Here is an 18,208-nt window from a genome sequence, read left to right as displayed (position 1 = left end):
ATTCAAAATACGAAAAATATTCCAACATAATATACTGGAATTCAAATTTTTTACATGTGAACTTCTCCAGTACATTATGCCGGAACTCCAACATATTTTGATGGAGTCCTAGTATAAATATACCGGAACTCCATCATAATATACTTATACTGGGACTCCATCATAATATACTGAAGTTCCAGCATAATATACTGGTCCAACATAATATGTTGGAAGTGCATACAAATGTGCTCCAATCTCCAGTATATTATGCTGGAACTTTCCGTATGTTGGAGTTCCAGCATAATATGTTGGAAGTCCATACACAGTTGCACCAATCTCCAGTACATTCAGCTGAAACTTTCCGCGTTGCAGCAACATAGTTGCTAATTTTTACTAACTTTGCAAACACTGGCTATTTTTCAATTAACAGTTCGAAAACTGGCTAGCCCGTGCTATTTCTCTTACAAATTCTTAGAAAAGATGGGCTATTCTCACTCCTCCATCCACGTTTTAGCGAATTGTGGGCCTAAGCCCATATTAGAATACTACAGTCAGTAGCCACATAGAAAAACCCTAGCACTATATTACTCCTTCCAGCTCCTCTCCTCATAGCCTGCTCGCGCGTCTACTCCTTCAGATCGCCGAAAATGGTGAGTCTTTTACAAGATACACTATCGTCCTGATTCGAAAATGTATTTTGCTTGTAGAAATTCACAAGTATACTCGATATTTTTATTATTTGATAATTAATGTATTCGGTTTCGTTGTTTAGCCGTTCAAGAGGTTCGTGGAGATTGGAAGGGTAGCCTTAATCAACTACGGAAAGGAATATGGCAAGCTGGTCGTTATAGTCGACGTCATCGACCAAAACAGGGTACTTTTACTTCTGTTTTTTGTTTCATGTTTGGTTTTGCTCGATGAAATTTGTACTGTTTGGAGCTAGCTGCTGGCTATATTTCTTTGAACAAAAGAAAGATTTGATTTTTTAGTTGTGTCTTTTTACTAATTTGTTTAATAGAGAATCTAATATAAGGCCAATGATGGAATATGATAATATATGCCTACATTGTCTGATCATTTTAATTTGATTGACCAAATATGGACTGAGGCCTTTTATTAATGATTCTGGCTACAATTTATTGTTTACTAGTTAGTTTCTACGGAAGTAGACAAATAGTGATGAAATACAATTTGTAAAGGGGTGTGTACAGAGTTTTGTTGATATTGGGGAAATACGGATGTGCTATCGTTTCTAATTGATATTAGAGGATTTAGTACAAGGCCTATGATGTAATAAGATAATATGCCTACATTGTCTGATCATTTTTTAACTTGATTGAGAAAATTTGGACTGAGGCCTTGTATTAATGGATCTGGCTAGAATACATTTTTTAAATATTTTCTATAGGAGCCTTTTTTGTGTGTTATTGTTGTCACAGTGTTACCTGGTTGCTCCTTGTTTCGTTTACATTCTTTCTAAATGGAAAGACATATTTTATATGGCTGGCACCAATTGATTTGAAATTGAGGCATAGTCGTCGTTTGAACTATTGTTTATTTCATTTGCTTTACTTTTTAGAGGGGAATTTATATGATTCGTATATCTAATCCAGTGAAAAGGAAGCCCTTGTAGGCTTATGATTTATTGTAATTTTGATCGATGGTGTTTTGCCATATCAATGTTGAAATAGCCGTGGAAAATGAAGTAGCTGTGAATTGTAAACTCATATTACTGAGTACTCATTTTCAATTAATTTTTGAAATTACAGGCTCTTGTTGATGCTCCCGACATGGTGAGGAGCCAAATTAACTTCAAGAGACTTTCACTCACAGATATCAAAATTGACATCAAAAGAATCCCAAAGAAGAAGACCTTGGTTGAGGCTATGGAAGCTGCTGGTTAGTTGGTGCCTACTATATCTTCGTTTTTCCTTATAAAATGCTATAAGTTGTGTATACTAGCAATTGGGTTAGCATCTTTATCTGCTTTAGAAGAAGTCTAAAGCTCCTTTGGTCCGGTTTCCTCCCAGATGTGAAGACCAAGTGGGAGAACAGTTCTTGGGGAAGGAAGTTGATAGTGCAGAAGAGGAGGGCTGCACTTAATGATTTTGACAGGTTCAAGCTTATGTTGGCAAAGATTAAGGTACTCTTATGCCCTCTATTTTTCAACCTTGTTTTATTGTCTTCTCTCAAAACCTGATACATGTATGTTGACATTGTCAGAGGGCCGGAGTTGTGAGACAAGAGCTTGCAAAGCTTAAGAAGACTGCTGCTTAAGAACTCTCTGATTAGTGCAATTGATAAATAGGCCTTTTGGATATTGTATTTTCTTAGCTTTGAGAGAAATTATAACAGAAGTTTGTTCTGTTTATTGCCATGCAATATTTAAGTCAGTTTTGAGATAATTTTCGTCTGAGATTTTGCGGATTTACGACTGGAAACCACCACTTCTATATTACCTGCTCCTTATTTCCTCAAATTGCGTGATTTCTTTCTATTTGTAACATAAAATGTCTTTCATAAAATGTCTTTCATTTTAACTATGATTTCTGTCTCAACTCTGATGAAGTCTCGTGTTGTCCACCCTAATCTTACAAGTAGGGTCTGGGGAGTTATAGTGTATATGCAAGTAGGGTCTGGGGAGTTACAGTGTATATGCAAACCTTACCTTTATTTTGGTGAGGTAGAGAGGCCGTTAGAAAAGCGAAGAAGGAAGAGGAAGAATGGGGAGGCAAGGATGATAAGGAAAAGGAGAAAAAGAAAAAGACAAGGAAAAGGAAGAAGAGACTGACAAAACAACAAGTAAAAGAAAGTAATAACAAATTGGAAACACGGAGCGAACGAAATGATAAGCAAATATTAGGGGTCACGAAAAAATGATAAGGAAAAGGAGAAAAAGAAAAAGACAAGGAAAAGGAAGAAGGAAGAGACTGACAAAACAAGTAAAAGAAAGTAATAACAAATTGGAAAATACAATACACGGAGCGAACGAAATGATAAGCAAATATTAGGGGTCACGGAATACGAAAAAACAAGAGAGCTACTAATACTACTGAAGAAAAACGGGGAACTCTCCTACTAGCCCTCTGCCCTACGCTTCAACCTCCACACCCTTTTAATCTGGGTCATGTCCTCAGTGAGCTGAAGTAGCGCTATGTCCTATCTAATCACCTCTCTCCAATATTTTTTTGACATATCTCTACCCAGCCACGGCCAGCCTCTCACATCTCATAACAAGAGCATCCGTACTCCTCTGCATGTGCCCGAACCATCTCAGCCTCAACTCCCGTATCTTGTCTTCCACGGGGGCCACTCCCATTTTGTTCCGAATAACTTCGTTCCTAATCTTATCTTTTCTGGTATGCTACACATCTATCTCATCATTCTTATTTCTGCTACTTTCATCCTCCGAACATGGGAGTGCTAATGTTGCACAAGCTCTTGGAATTATCACAAGTTTGAAAGCTTACCACTTGTGAAGCAGAACTATCAGGTGCTGTTAGAGTCAAGGGTTCTAGGTGGTTTTCCCAATATAATATTTGGGTTTTAAGTTATCCCCTATTTGGTTGGAGGTTGGTATTAGCTAAATCCGGTATTATTTTTAATGAAAATCAATGTATATTCCATATATAAGGTGGGAAAAATATCTAGAATATAGTTCTGGTTTTCATAATGTTAGGATTATCTTGGTTTTGAACCAAACAATCTTGGGATTATCTTGGTTTTGAACCAAACGGCCCCTCGGTGTTGCTCATAGTTCTCTTTCAACTTTGACCAAGGTACTTAAAAAGGAAAAAAGTGGGAAAAACGAATAAGAAAGAAAAGTAAAGAGTGTACAATTGAGATGTATGGATCAGTCAAACTTATGAGAGGAGATATTGGAGAGTAGTAAAGTAGAAATATGACAAGTGAATGATAAACTAATTAAGTATAAGGATACGAGATGATGCATATCTTATATACTGGTGTGCTTAAAGCATAACGTAGTAAATTATGGCATCTAATACATATCTTCCTTCTGTAACTGGCTGATTAGTTGTAACACATGATAAATATTGAGCTTTGTTTCCATTTCAAAATAAAATAAAATACATTATGCTTGGGTTAGGCCGTCCATGATGTACGAGGCTGAGTGTTGGGCTGTTAAGAACTCACATATCCAAAAGATGAGAGTAGCATAAAAGAGGATGTTGAGGTGGATGTGTGGGGACACTAGGAAGGATAAGATCAGGAATGTTGATATTCGGGAGAAGGTACGCATGACTCCCATTGATGACAAGATGCGGGAAGCGAGGCTCAGGTGGTTCGGGCATATATAGAGGATGAGCCCAGATGCCCCGGTAAGGAGCTGTGAGCAACTGGTTGTGGAGGTCACGAGAAGAGGTAGAGGGCGGCCGAAAAAGTATTGGGGAGAGGTGATCAGGCAGGACATGGCGAGGTTTCAGATGTCCGAGGACATGGCACTTGATAAGAAGATGTGAAGGTCGAGTATTAGGGTTGTAGGTTAGGATATAGTTGAGTCTTGTCTTATTTCGTACCGTTATGAGACTGGTCTGGTAGAGTTTTTGTCTAAGCTAGCTAGTGGCAATGTCGTGTCTTACTATTTTGCGTTTCAGTATCGGACCTATTTACTAGCTATCGTTTTTGTTTTTGCTTTTTTTCATTTTTGCATTGCATCTTTCTTCTGGATTTCATGTTGTTTCTATTTTTCCTATGATTTCTGTGGTGATACTGATGTTATCTTATTTTGTCTTTTTGTCCTCTTGGGCCGAGGGTCTTTCGGAAACAGCCTTTCTACCTCTTCGGGGTAGGGGTAAGGTCTACGTACACACTATCCTCCCCAGACTCCACTAGTGAAATTTCACTGGGTTGTTGTTGTTGTTGTTGTTGCTTTTCATAGCTCCCTCACTTTCGAAATATATATATATATATATATATATAATGCTCTCTACTTTAGGAGAAGAGAAGCAAAAGCATTTGGAGGGACCAATGAAACCAAATTTAGTGGCGATGTCATCGGTGGGTAGCATGTATCTTAGCATTCTCAGCATAAGTGGTGACATCCAATCTTACTCTCTATATGAAAGTAGTACGGTCGTTAGCAATATTAAACCCAATAAAGGTTGGGGTCGAATCCCACAAGGAGTAGGTGTGTGTTAGAGTGTTTAAATACGTGCAAACTCGATGATTCTTAATGTAATCTCCAAACAAAAAGTGGTTTTTCGATTAATTCTAAAGTTACTTCTAAAATTGCTATGTAAACTAGTCTAGGAATTTTATCGAACACTTAGAGTGCAAGTAAAGTTATAGTTGTAACAAATAAGAGAAATGCGCTAGGATTGCTTCCCCTTCGTGTAGGCTATGCTTTTGGGTATATAAATGTTCAATTCTAGTTAATTAAGCATGTGTTAGGGCCTCAATTTATATTCCACCAACTTAATGTCTTCCAACACTTAAGAGTTTTTTACCCCAAGTTACTCTTCCAAGTCAACTAAGGCTCAATGATGAACAATTGATTAGCCCAAGTAGAAATCACACTATTCCTAGTTAGATTTTATTAATCAAGTGATTAATCCACTTAATTCCTTGCTAATTACCTTATACCTAAGCTAAGTTCCACTCTTCCAAGTTAGAACAAGCAAAATAGGCATGAATTTAGTGTTTGCAACCACAAAATCAATCAATAAAGCATGGAGTAATTAGAGAACACAAAGCTTAATCAAATATAGAACTAATATTAATAACCCAAAAATATAACCATACTTAGGGTTAACAATCCTAACTTAATAAACTTAGCTAGACATATTAAGGAAGAAAAAATACAAAAAAAAAAATGAAAAACTAAACATAATAGCTAAAGAGAAAAGAAAGATTGTGTAGAACAATGGTGAAGTCACCCAAAATCCCAAAGAAGAATCCCAAAAGTTGCTACACAAAATATTCTTGCCAAAAAGATGCTCTAGAATGAATTAAAATAATTATTTATACTAAGTCCCAAAAGTAGACAAAATTGCCCTGTCGGGCCAACCATGAGATGCAGCTGAACCGTGAAAAATTCCAGAAGCTTCATTTCTTCAACTCTTCATGCTTCTCTTGAACCGTGTCCGACAGTTGGAGCAACCGTGTCCAACGGTCTGCTTAAAAATCTTTTTGCTTCAACTTTTCTCCAATTTTAGCTCTAAAGTGATGACTTCTTGCCCATTTTTGATATTCTCCAATTCCAAAGTTCTCACACAACTTCAAAACTTGAAAATACACCATTCAAAGCACAATTATCCAATTTATTCTAACAAATGGGGCATTAAACTCTATTAAAACACAAGAATAATTAGCTAAAAAGCTAACGAATCAACTCCCCCAAACTTACACTTTGCTTGTCCTCAAGCAAATCAAGACTTAGACTTAGGCACCATTTCATTGAAGCTACTAAATATTTAAGCTCACAAGCTAAAGCTAGCATCACAACCAAGCGAAGAAGCATTCAAACACAAAAACTCATGACTTCGGTTGGTACCACAACTATACTCAAATACATGACCCCTCAATAATTTTCATAGGATTCAATTTCAAAACCACCCGAGTACCAAGCAGGTCAAGAAGATTTTCAAACTATGATCCCAAAGATTCTAAAGTTATCTTTAAGTCACAAAGCCACTTTCTTTTGTTCATGTGTCTCAATTGAGAAAAGAAACATTAATCACACCCGAGTTTTCATGTGCCCTCACAAATCAAGAGATATTCCCACACACATTACTATATTTTCAAAGCAAAAGTGGGATCTGAACAAAAGAAATACGCACTCTCTCACACAAAAGAAGTTCAAATGTACAAAAGGAGAACCATAGGCTTGCCCCTCACGTAGATCTCCACTAATGTAGGTGTGCCTAGTTCAAAATTATTTAGGACTTGCGGGAATGTATTGTTGGCTTTTGGTTGGAGGTAGGGCATCAATGTGGATAAAGAGTGACTACGACCTTCCTAAGCACTACAATATTGACAATTCAACTAGGCGATATGATTGAATTACACCATTGGAGCTCCTTAGTTTGCAAGTATTTCCTTTTGTGATCACCACCTTTATCATGAGTCTCTAGTCTTCCCTTTTTATTTCAACTCTTTTTTTTTTCTTTTCAAAATGCTGTCTTTTTATATTATTTTTTAGTGCTCTTGTTGCTTCACCTTCAAGTAGCTTTCACATCACACTTTTTTTCCACTTCCTCCCCAAACTTAGGCTTTTGGCCTAGATTGTAATTCAAGTGCTTAAGAAAGTCGGGACATCAAAATAGGTTATCATAAGAAGGGAAAAAAGGGCTTGTAATGTGGTTGACAATAAAAGGTTAAAGGCTCAAAATGGTTGACTAGGATAATATTGTCAAGGGTAGGTAATTAAAGGCACAAGCGGTCCAAAGAAAGCCTAAAGTCATTTTCTAAACCAAGCACAACCTAGAATTTCGCCTAGAAACACAATTGTGACAAGTTCCAGACCACAATTGACACAAAAGAACTCAACAACAATTTCACCTCACATGACTCATGCACACTCAAAGCATATATATGTATTCAAAGTTCAATTGAAGCACATGAATGCAAAAAGTTGCCATAGCCTAAAAGCTATATAGTGACATTGTAGCTAACAATGGAACCTAAGGATCATGCCAACAATAATCAACTCTAACTACTTTATGAAATTTTCAAAAGCATGTATTTCATGAAAGATTGTTTCAAGGCATACATCTAAGTAGTGTTGGTACCAAACAAGTCAAAAGTTGTCTTTGGGACATCGACACTATTGAAAAAAAGAAAATTCCTGGTTCAATTTGCATCTTTGGGAAAGAACCATGGCAAAGAAAACCCAAAGAGGTTATTGCTAATTCATACAAAATGTAAAACATAAGATCAATAAAAAGATCAAAGACTAAAAAGAAAACATAACATCAACTAATGGCATCAAAACGTGTCAAGCATACCAAAACTCATCAATACCCCTCCTCCAAACATAAACATTTACATTACCCTCAATGCAATCAAAACAAGTGTAAACGTAGGGTAAAGAAGTATAGATGGAGCAAGCTGGAAATTGACACGGTTTGAACCGTGACCTACAATTCACTTCACGGTTCCTTTGAGCTCTTCAGACTGGCTACAAGGTTCCAACTCCATTTTCCAACATCAAGTTGAGTTGCTTAGCTTGGGATTTACTGAACCGTGATACTATGGTTTAAGCAACCATGTCTCGCGATTTATTTTCACATGAACTCTCCAAAAACTAGCATTATATGGAAATTGACACGGTTTAAATTGTGTCCTACGGTTTAGCTCACAATTTGGTTCAATTGTTCCCCTGTTGCTCTATCTTTTCTTAGATAATTTTGCTCAACCTCTTCACTTTAAACCTACATCTTACACACATTTAATGCCTAAAATACATCAAAGCAAGGAAAAAAAAGGAACACACTACACCACCAATACAAAATCAAAATGCAAGAATAAAAGGAAAAAGAGCTTGAGTTGCCTCCCAAGAAGCACCTTATTTAACGTCGTGGCACGATGCAAAGTCCAATACCAATCAAGTCATTAGGGGTTCCCCCAATTGAATTTTTGAAACTACTTTTCCTCTATCAAATTGGCCCAAATAATGTCGGATTCTATGCACATGCACTTTGAAGATTCTAAGGCCATCCCCAGATTCTAAATCCACGACACCAAAGGGGTAAACATGCATAACCTTGAATGGCCCGAACCATTTTGATTTCAACTTGATCGTGAACAACTTAAACCTTGAATTATAGAGAATAACCAAGTCCCCGGGGTGAAACTCTTTTTTGATGATCTTCTTGCCATGAGTGAACTTCATTCTTTGCTTCTATGAAAAATCACTCTCATATGCTTGAAACTGAAATTCATCCATTGCATTGTGTTGAGACACTCTTAAGTTTGTTGGATCAACCCAATTTGACATAAACTTTAGTGGCTTAATGGTAGAAGGTTTGGTTGGAGTAATAACTCGGGTTTTCAAGTCAAGGGACAACTTCTCGGGCTTGTAAGAATATGAACCGAGTCCCTCCTTAGCCATCACGACTTCATTGTACCCTTCCATGGCCTCATTGTTCGAATTGAGGAGAACCACTTGTAGAGCTTCTTCCATGCAAATATCTCCGTGTCATCGTCAACCACATCATCCACCACATAGACTACGGATATTACACCATAGTCATGTGGTTGTTTCATTGGCTTTTGTATATGAAAAATTGCCTCTGCATCATGCAATCTAAATTTGAGCTCTCCTGCTTCAACATCACAAATAGCTCGGCCGGTAGCCAAGAAAGGCCTGTCAAGGATGCTTGGAATTTCTACATCCACTTCACAATCCAATATTACAAAGTCGGCTGGAAAATAGAATCAATCCAATTTGACAAAGACATCATCGATGACACCCAATGGTTTCTTCAATGTTCGATATGCCATTAACAACTTCATTGTGGTAGGTCTAGAATCCCCCAAATCTAACTTCTTGAATACGACATAAGGCATCAAATTGATACTAGCCCCCAAATCATACAAAGCTTTTGCGAAGCTTGTCAACCCAATAACATAAGGAATAGTAAAAGCCCCCGGGTCTTCCATCTTATTAACCCCGGTTTGTGATATAGTTGCACTCCATTGATGGATGATCTTGATGGTTTCAAAATTAGCATTCTTCTTCTTAGTGACCAAGTCCTTCGTGAATTTAGCATAACCCGACATCTTTTCAAGAGCTTCCACAAAAGGCACATTGATGGTGATTTGATTCAACATATCATAGAACTTTTGCAATTGGCCTTCTTGTTGTTTCTTTACAAATCTTTGTGGAAACGGAGGAGGCGGTCTCGGTAATTGCTTGTACAATCTAGTTGTCTCCTTGCGCAACTCATTGATTGGTTCTTTCTCCTTTGAAGGGACTTCCCTTGCATTTTGAGAGGTACTTGGTGCTTTGTGCACCTCTTCAACAACAATTGGACTTACTATTGGCACCGCACACTTGGGAACTTCAATCACTTGGGGCCTCTCATTGACCATGAGAGGTACATTTTGCTTAGGAACTTCATCAACTCTAGGAGGATCATCAACCTTGAGAAGAGCCACCTTAGGAACTTTGGGACTCTTGACTTTAGGAAAAGTATATTTGAGAGGCAACTCCTCTTCGTCATCATCATCCTCAACTACAATGGATCTCTTCTTTAGAATTTTTCTTCGCCATGTGAAAATGGCAAGCACTCGCTTTATGCCCTAATCTCTATTTGGATTTGGAATTGTGTCACTAGGCAATGATCCTTGTGGTTTCACATTCAGTTGAGAAGATATTTGACCCAATTGAGTCTCAATTTGCTTGATTGAAGTGGTATGAGAAACCATTACTTGATTCATTTCTTGCCTCTTTGTTGGATTGCTCTTGATTCTTGAGCATCCTTTTCATCATCCCTAAAAGTTGGTTGTCACTTGAATAGTCACCTCGGTTGTTGTATAGAAGAGGTTGGTATGATCTTTGTTGATATTGTTGGGAAGATCCACCACCTAGATTACCTTCATTACCGCCACTCCAACCTTGATTTCCTTGATTGTTGTTCCCCCAATTTCCTTGATTGTTATTGCCCCAATTGCCTTGGTTATTACTCGGCCTCCATTGTCCTTGGCTAGATCCTTGAAAGTTACCTCGTTGATTTTGATAGTTGCTCATAAATCGAACTTCCTTATTTTGCTCTTGATAAGAATCATCTTGAGTGTAACACCTATCATCTTGTGAGTACATCTCATCTTGAGGTGGACGTTGATTACCCTTCATCTTTTGCTTAGAACCCAAGACATGAACACTTTCCACGACATGTACTTGCCGTGATGCTTGAGTTTGTTGAAGTTGCATTTTTGCAAGTTGATTCATAGTGGTGGTCAACTCGGCAATGACTTGACCATGATTGTGCAACTCCTTGTTGAGGTGAATCATATTCGGATCCCCTTGAGGCACATTCGCTCGGGATTGCCAAGCGGATGATGTCTCCGCCATCTCATCAAGTATGGCACAAGACTACGGATAAGGCGTGGTCATAAAGTTTCCACCGACAAGTTAGTTCACCATACATTGATTGGTTGTGTTAATCCCATGGTAGAAGGTTGTTGCAACATGTTCTCGGTCATATCGTTGTAAGGACATTCCTTCACCATGGTTCTATAGCGTTCCCAAATTTCGTGTAGTGGCTCATTCGGTTCTTGCTTGAATGCCACGATTTCATCCCTCAATGTAGCCATGTGCCCGAGTGAGAAGAATTTGGCAATAAATTTCTCCGCCAACTCATCCCATGTATGGATAGAATGGTTTGGTAAGCGCTCCAACCAATCCAAGGCATTTCCTCTCAGGGAGAAAGGAAATACCCTCAATTTCAAAGCGTCATCGGACACATTTGTTTGCTTACTTCCCCAACAAGCATCTACAAATCCCTTTAAGTGCTTGTATGCATTTTGATGAGGTGCTCCGGTGAAGTAGCCTCTTTGCTCAAGCAAGGTGAGCATGATATTTGTAATTTAAAAATTTCCCGCCCTAATGCGAGGGGGGGACAATTGCACTTGCATAACCATCATTTAGTGCGGCATGTTATTGAGCCGGTTGGCCATATGGAGGTGGTGGTGGTGGATGCGGCGGAGGTTGGTGTTGGTTTTGACTCGACCACGCCGGTTTTCTTGAACCGGAGATGTTTCTTCATCTACCATATATTCATCAATGGCCCAAGAGCAAAATCACCAAGGTCATTGTTGTTCGCCATTGGTAACATATAACAAGCACACATGAATCATAGTATCACGAAGAAAAGATAAGAACTCAAGGAAACACACAATAACAAAGTAACACAAGAACACCGTACTCCCGACAACGACGCCAAAAATTGGTGACGTCCAATCCTACTTTCTATATGAAAGTAGTACGGTCGTTAGCAATAATAAACCTAACAAAGGTTGGGGTCGAATCCCACAAGGAGTAGGTGTGTGTTAGAATGTTTAAATACGTGCAAACTCGATGATTCTTAATGTAATCTCCAAACAAAAAGTGGTTGTTCGATTAATTCTAAAGTTACTTCTAAAATTGCTATGTAAACTAGTCTAGGAATTTTATCTAACACTTAGAGTGCAAATAAAGATATAGTTGTAACAAATAAGAGAAAGGCGCTAGGATTGCTTCCCCTTCGTGTAGGCTATGCTTTTGGGTATATAAATATTTAATTCTAGTTAATTAAGCATGTGTTAGGGCCTCAATTTATATTCCACCAACTTAATGTCTTCCAACACTTAAGAGGTTTTTACCCCAAGTTACTCTTCCAAGTCAACTAAGGCTCAATGATGAACAATTGATTAGCCCAAGTAGATATCACACTATTCCTGGTTAGATTTCATTAATCAAGTGATTAACCCACTTAATTCCTTGCTAATTACCTTATACCTAAGCTAAGTTCCACTCTTCCAAGTTAGAACAAGCAAAATAGGCATGGATTTAGTGTTTGCAACCACAAAATCAATCAATAAAGCATGGAGTAATTAGAGAACACAAAAGCTTAATCAAATATAGAACTAATATTAATAACCCAAAAACACACACTTAGGGTTCACAGTCCTAGCTTAATAAACTTAGCTAGACATATTAAGGAAGAAAAAATACAAAAAGAAATAAAAAACTAAACATAATAGCTAAAGGGGAAAGAAAGATTGTGTAGAACAATGGTGAAGTCACCCAAAATCCCAACGAAGAATCCCAAAAGTTGCTACACAAAATATTCTTGCCAAAAAGATGCCCTAGAATGACTTAAAATAACTATTTATACTAAGTCCCAAAAGTGGAAAAAAATGCCTTGTCGGGCCAACCATGAGATGCAGCTCAACCGTGAAAAATTCCAGAAGCTTCATTTCTTCAACTCTTCAGGCTTCTCTTGAACCGTGTCCAACGGTTGGAGCAACACGATTTGCTTAAAAGTCTTTTTGCTTTAACTTTTCTTCAATTTTAGCTCTAAAGTGATGACTTCTTAGCCTATTTTTGATATTCTCCAATTCCAAAGTTCTCATACAACTTCAAAACCTGAAAATACACCATTCAAAGCACAATTATCCAATTTATTCTAACAAATGGGGCATTAAACTCTAACAAAATATAAGAATAATTAGCTAAAAAGCTAACGAATCAATAAGGAAAGAAATTTTAAAAGGAAGACCTTTATGCCAAATTTTGGATGGAGAAGTGTTATGATTTTTGCTTTGTTTCAGAATCTGCCATGCAGATTTACAGGTAAATAAACCATCATTGGTAATGGTCCAAATAGGTTGGTCCAGTTTTGAGCCCCCATGGACCTTTAATAAAGATATTTCAGTGACAATATTTTCGGGTAAAACATATCTCAAGCCATTTAGGTTCCAGGAGTCATCAAGTGTGAAGTCTAAAATGGTCTCTCTCTTTGGTGTGATCATTTGTTAGTTTGACTAAAGGGCCATGTTCTGACCAATTATCCCACCTGAAAGGAGGTTTCACCATTCATAATTCTCCATTTGATATGTATTTCAGTGTCATCTTTGATATCCATCATTCTCTTCCATATTTGAGAATGACCAACTTTCCAAGTGGCAGCTACAGGGTGGATTTTATTACAATATTTAGCTTCCATGAAATCCCTCCACAAGGATTCCTTGGTTCTAAAATTCCACCAAGACAAAGCCGTAAAAGCTTTGTTAATATCCAGGATAGATCTAAATCTGGCCCCTCCTTCCTCCTTAGTGTAACACATGGAGGACCAGGAGAGCCAATGATGTTTCCTCTCTTCTTCTGAGTTGCCCCAAAAAAAGTTATATTATTGCTTTTCAATATTTTGAAGGGTGGTTTTAGGGGGATTAGTGGCTGCAAGGATATGCATGGGAATAGAGTATAGAACAACCTTTATAAGGATTGCTTTACCTCCAGAAGACATGAGCTTTCCATTGCACCATTGAATTCTCCTACTCACTTTATCTGTAAGATTATTGAAGTATTCAATTTTCTTTCTACCTAAGTAGATAGGGGCTCCCAGGTAGGTAACGGCAAAAATTTTTGTTGGAAAATCCCGTCAATTCTTTAATAGAATTGATTTGATTTCCCCAGCATTATGATGAAGGAAAAATAATGACTTGTTCAGGTTTATAAGTTGACCTGAGGTGTTAGAGTAATCCACTAAGCATTGATTCATGATCTGAATTGAAGTTGTATCAGTAGAGCTGAAAAGAATAGTATCAGCAGCATAAGTAAGATGAGTAATACAAGGACCATTCTTTCTCATTTTATAAGGAATAAAGTCTTGACAAGCAGTGATACCATTGAGCATTCTAGAAAGAAATTCAGAGGAAAGGATGAACAAAGAGGGAGAAATAGGATCCCCTTGTCTCAATCCTCTAGAGGAAGGGAAGAAGCCTTTCCTATTACCATTCAGAGCAATAGAATACCAAACGCTAGAGATCAACCTGAAAATCAGATTGATCCATAACTCATTGAAGCCCAGTCTCCTTAGCATCTCACAAAGAAAAGGCCAAGAAACCCTATCATAAGCTTTATACATATCAAGTTTAATAATCACATTTCCCCCCTTGTTATCTCTACTCATGTTATGAGCTAGTTCTTGAGTCAACATAATATTCTCAGTGATGGATCTTCCTTTTATAAAACCTGATTGGTTGGGGGAGATGATTTTCGGGAGAAGTTTGGCCAATCTATCATTCAAAAGTTTGGATATAATTTTGGAAGTAACATTAGCTAGGCTAATACGTCTGAGATCAGAAAGAGTTTCTGGATGATCAATCTTAGGGATAAGAATAAAGCAAGTGTGCGTGATGTATTTCGGTAATTCATGACCTGCAAAAAAATAGCAAACTAGATTAATGAGATCCAAGGAAATAATATCCCATGCCTCTTTGAAGAAGGTTGTTGTGTATCCATCAAGTCCACGAGCTGAATCCACATTCATATTGAAGACTAGGGGTGTGTTTGGTATGGCGAAAAATATTTTTCGGAAAATGTTTTTCCATTTTCCACTGTTTGTTTGCACAAAATAGTTTGGAAAATATTTTCCTAAATATCACATTTTCCTAACATTTTTCTAAAATTGAAGAAAAATGACTTCCCTAGAAAAAGTTTGAAAATATTTTCCAAAAACTACACGTACCCTCACATCTAACCCCAACCCTCTCCAACTTCAATTTTCTGCAACCCCCCTCCCCCCATAATTTTTTTTATCTTCAATTTTCTGCTTTTGTTTTTTCGTTTTTCCGCACCACCCACCCCATCCCCGCAAAATTTTTATTTTTTTATTTTCAGTTCTAGTTTTTTCATTTTTCAGTTTACAGGTTCGAAATTTTACGAGTTCCAAAGTTATGAGTTTGGAGGTTTATGTATTTGAAAATTTGCGGATTTAGAAATTATAGAGTTTACGAGTTCGAAAGTTTGCGGGTTGGAAGTTTGCGGATTCGAAAGTTTGCGGGTTGGAAGTTTGCGGATTCGAAAGTTAATGAAATTTGTGGGTTCGGAAGATTGTTGGTTCGAGTCTTCATGTTTATTGTATCTAAATTATTTATGAATACTTTTGAGAAATTATTTTTCTTAATTTGCGTGCAAAACATCAAAAAATGAGTAAGATTACTACTTATTTTCCAAGAAAACAATTTCGCGGAAAACATTTTCCGTTATACCAAACACACCCTATGTCTTTAATCTCCTTCTCTATAGGCATTTCAGTGAGTAGTTTATTGTCTTCATCTGTAATCGACTTGCTAATGCAAGCTAGGTTACTCGGATCATTATAGTGATGTGGTTGAGTGAATAAGTCTTTAAAGAAACTGATTGCTTCCTTAGCTATCTGCTCCTCCTCATCAATCCATTGGTCTTCTCCAATTCTGATCCTGTGAATGGTCAATTTTCTTTTTTTCCTGGCAACAGATGCATGGAAAAAACTAGTGTTTAAGTCTCCATCTTTAGCCCACTTGAGGTTAGCCTTTTGTCTCCAGTAGGCACCTTGGATATTAAAGTGTCTAATAAGTTCAGCCTTCTTCTTGTTCAATTGAGCTCTTTGCCGTTCAGTGGTGTCAGTTAGGTATTGATCCTCTAAGTCCTCAACCTCTTTCTCTAACTCTTTGGTAACTGCAAAGATGTCACCCACTGTTTCCCTAGACCATTTAGATAGTATAGAGGTAGTATTTTTAAGCTTCTGGTGGAAAATCCAAAAAGGGTTTCCCAACACCTGCTTGTCCCATGCTTGTTTGATCACCTCTTTAAAACCATTTTGTGTAGTCCACAAGTTTAAAAACTTAAAGTATCTAATAGGAGGCATCTTAGCAGTAGCAATTTTGAGCCAGAGGAGCATGATCTGAATTGACTCTATGCAAGTGCATAACTGATGAGTTAGAGTACTTAGTAGCCCATAGATGATTAACCAGGGCCCTATCAAGTCTCTTCCAGATTCTTCTATCAGGTGCCCAGTCATTACACCGAGTGTATTTTGGGCCAGAGAACTGAAGATCCACAAGATCACACTGCAGAATACAGTTGATAAACGGTAAAGCTTTCTGATGGTTGTGAGGCAGTCCTCCTTCTTTCTCTTGAGCTTCAGTAATACAATTAAAGTCACCTGTCACACACCACGGTTTATTGTAGTAGGAGAGCCTCTTTAAATCTTCCCATAAAGGAAGTCTCAAAGCCGATTTGGTCTTGGCATAGACAGCAGAAATTATAAATTCTTCCTCATTCTTAACACTAATGGAGCAAGTTAGGACCTGTTCTTGATCATCAATAACAGTACAATCCAGATCTTCATCGCCAAAAATCCAAATTTTATTGTTGATGTTGCTAAATGCTTGACTACAACCAAGCATTCTTTTGTATCTTTGAAGTTTCTCTCTAGCGAGGTGTGGAGGTCGAGGATTATGGTTGTGGGTTGACAGGTAGTCGAGAGTCTCTTCTAGTCGTATTAGTAGTACTAGTACTAGTCTTGTATTGTCCTATTCCGAGTTCCTTGCTGATTAGACGATGTGGCATTATTGCCGGTAGTTTTCGCACTTCTCTTATAGCTTCGTATCCCTAGTTCTCTACTATTACATGATGTGCTATTTGTTTCTTTTATCTTATTTCCTTGCCATTGTTAATGTTGGTTTATTGTGTCCTTGTCACTGTTCTTAAGCCGAGGGACTATTGGAAACAACCTCTCTTCCTTCGTAAGGTAGGGGTAAGGTCTGCGTACACACTATCCTCCCCAGACCCCACATGTGGGATTGCACAGGGTTTGTTGTTGTTGTTGTTGTTGTTGTTGAAGTTTCTCTCTAGCCACAAGGGGTTCCATAATGGCTATAAAAGAAATTTTGTTGTTGAGTTTGAAGAATTTAAGTCTTTCAAAGGCATTTTTAATGCCTCGAATATTCCATATGAGAGTGCTAATCATGGGAAAGATTGTGTGATATTGTGAGCTTAGCCCTGGATCTTGTTCGAGGAGCATTACCTCCTCCTCTGCTTTTGCCTCCTTTATAAGTGCCTTGTCCTCTAGGTGAGAGATTGTGTGTCTTAGTGATCTCCTCAAAATCTTGGCTAATATTGGGATCTGAGTGTTGATGTGAGCTAACTAAATCAAGTAGTTGTGCTTCAGTTTCATCATCATCACTTTTTATACCACTATCTTCGTCTTCTGCAGAAATGTCCCCATGTATGCTTTCATATTCTTCATTATCATCTGACATGTTTTCATTTTCAGGATCTGGAGGCTCAGTTCCCCTCGCAGGAATAGGATAGTCTTGTGCTGAGATATATTGAATGACCTGTAAGTGAGTTCTGTCCGTAGATTGAGGTTTATAGCTATGACCTGAAACTTCTTCCTTGTAAGCATTCTCTGGAGATTCTGGAACATAAGATGAGGAGCTTTGAGGGGTGTTGAGTTTGGTAAGTGTTTTGGTAGTTGTTGGAGTGTTGGAATTTGGGTTAGCTTTAGTTTGGATTTGAATAGAGGCAGGATTGTTGTGGGATTGGTCACTCTGGTGACTCCTGGGAGGTTGTTGGCTATTATGGGGGCTGCTGTCTTTGGTGAATGGTTCAACTTGCTTCTGTTTTTGTATATCATCTTTGGTAGTGGTTGGAAAAGTACTGGTTGTTTTGTTTGAATCAAGTTAAGTGTGGCTTGTTTCAGCATGGTTAGTTTGCTGAAGTTGTTGGCTA

The 18,208-nt window shown here is 37.8% G+C and overlaps 1 protein-coding gene, 1 long non-coding RNA gene and 2 other non-coding genes across 5 annotated transcripts; all 4 read left to right on the top strand.

Annotated features, from left to right (window-relative positions):
* Positions 1-494: 494 nt before the first annotated feature.
* LOC104113412 (large ribosomal subunit protein eL14) lies at positions 495-2,461 on the top strand. Its single transcript, XM_009623561.4, has 5 exons — positions 495-632; positions 755-856; positions 1,752-1,881; positions 2,013-2,125; positions 2,206-2,461. The coding sequence occupies exons 1-5, from the start codon at positions 630-632 to the stop codon at positions 2,257-2,259; spliced, it is 402 nt and encodes a 133-aa protein (XP_009621856.1). The 5' UTR covers positions 495-629; the 3' UTR covers positions 2,260-2,461.
* On the top strand, positions 1,012-1,096 carry LOC117280835 (small nucleolar RNA SNORD34). Its single transcript, XR_004511418.1, has one exon. It is a non-coding gene; the product is annotated as a small nucleolar RNA SNORD34 (small nucleolar RNA).
* LOC117280834 (small nucleolar RNA SNORD34) lies at positions 1,260-1,344 on the top strand. The gene has a single exon (XR_004511417.1). It is a non-coding gene; the product is annotated as a small nucleolar RNA SNORD34 (small nucleolar RNA).
* A 13,108-nt stretch (positions 2,462-15,569) lies between the features above and the next one.
* Positions 15,570-18,154, top strand: LOC117280833 (uncharacterized). 2 transcript variants are annotated; one of them, XR_004511416.2, is made up of 2 exons: positions 15,570-16,565; positions 17,751-18,154. It is a non-coding gene; the product is annotated as an uncharacterized lncRNA (long non-coding RNA). The 2 variants fall into 2 exon arrangements; XR_004511415.2 differs by having other exon boundaries at positions 15,570-16,950.
* Positions 18,155-18,208: the final 54 nt, after the last annotated feature.

Source organism: Nicotiana tomentosiformis, chromosome 1, assembly GCF_000390325.3.
Source record: "Nicotiana tomentosiformis chromosome 1, ASM39032v3, whole genome shotgun sequence".
Classification (NCBI taxonomy): Eukaryota; Viridiplantae; Streptophyta; class Magnoliopsida; order Solanales; family Solanaceae; genus Nicotiana; species Nicotiana tomentosiformis.
Note: the sequence above shows the minus strand (reverse complement) of the source record. Positions and strands in the feature narration are given on the sequence as shown.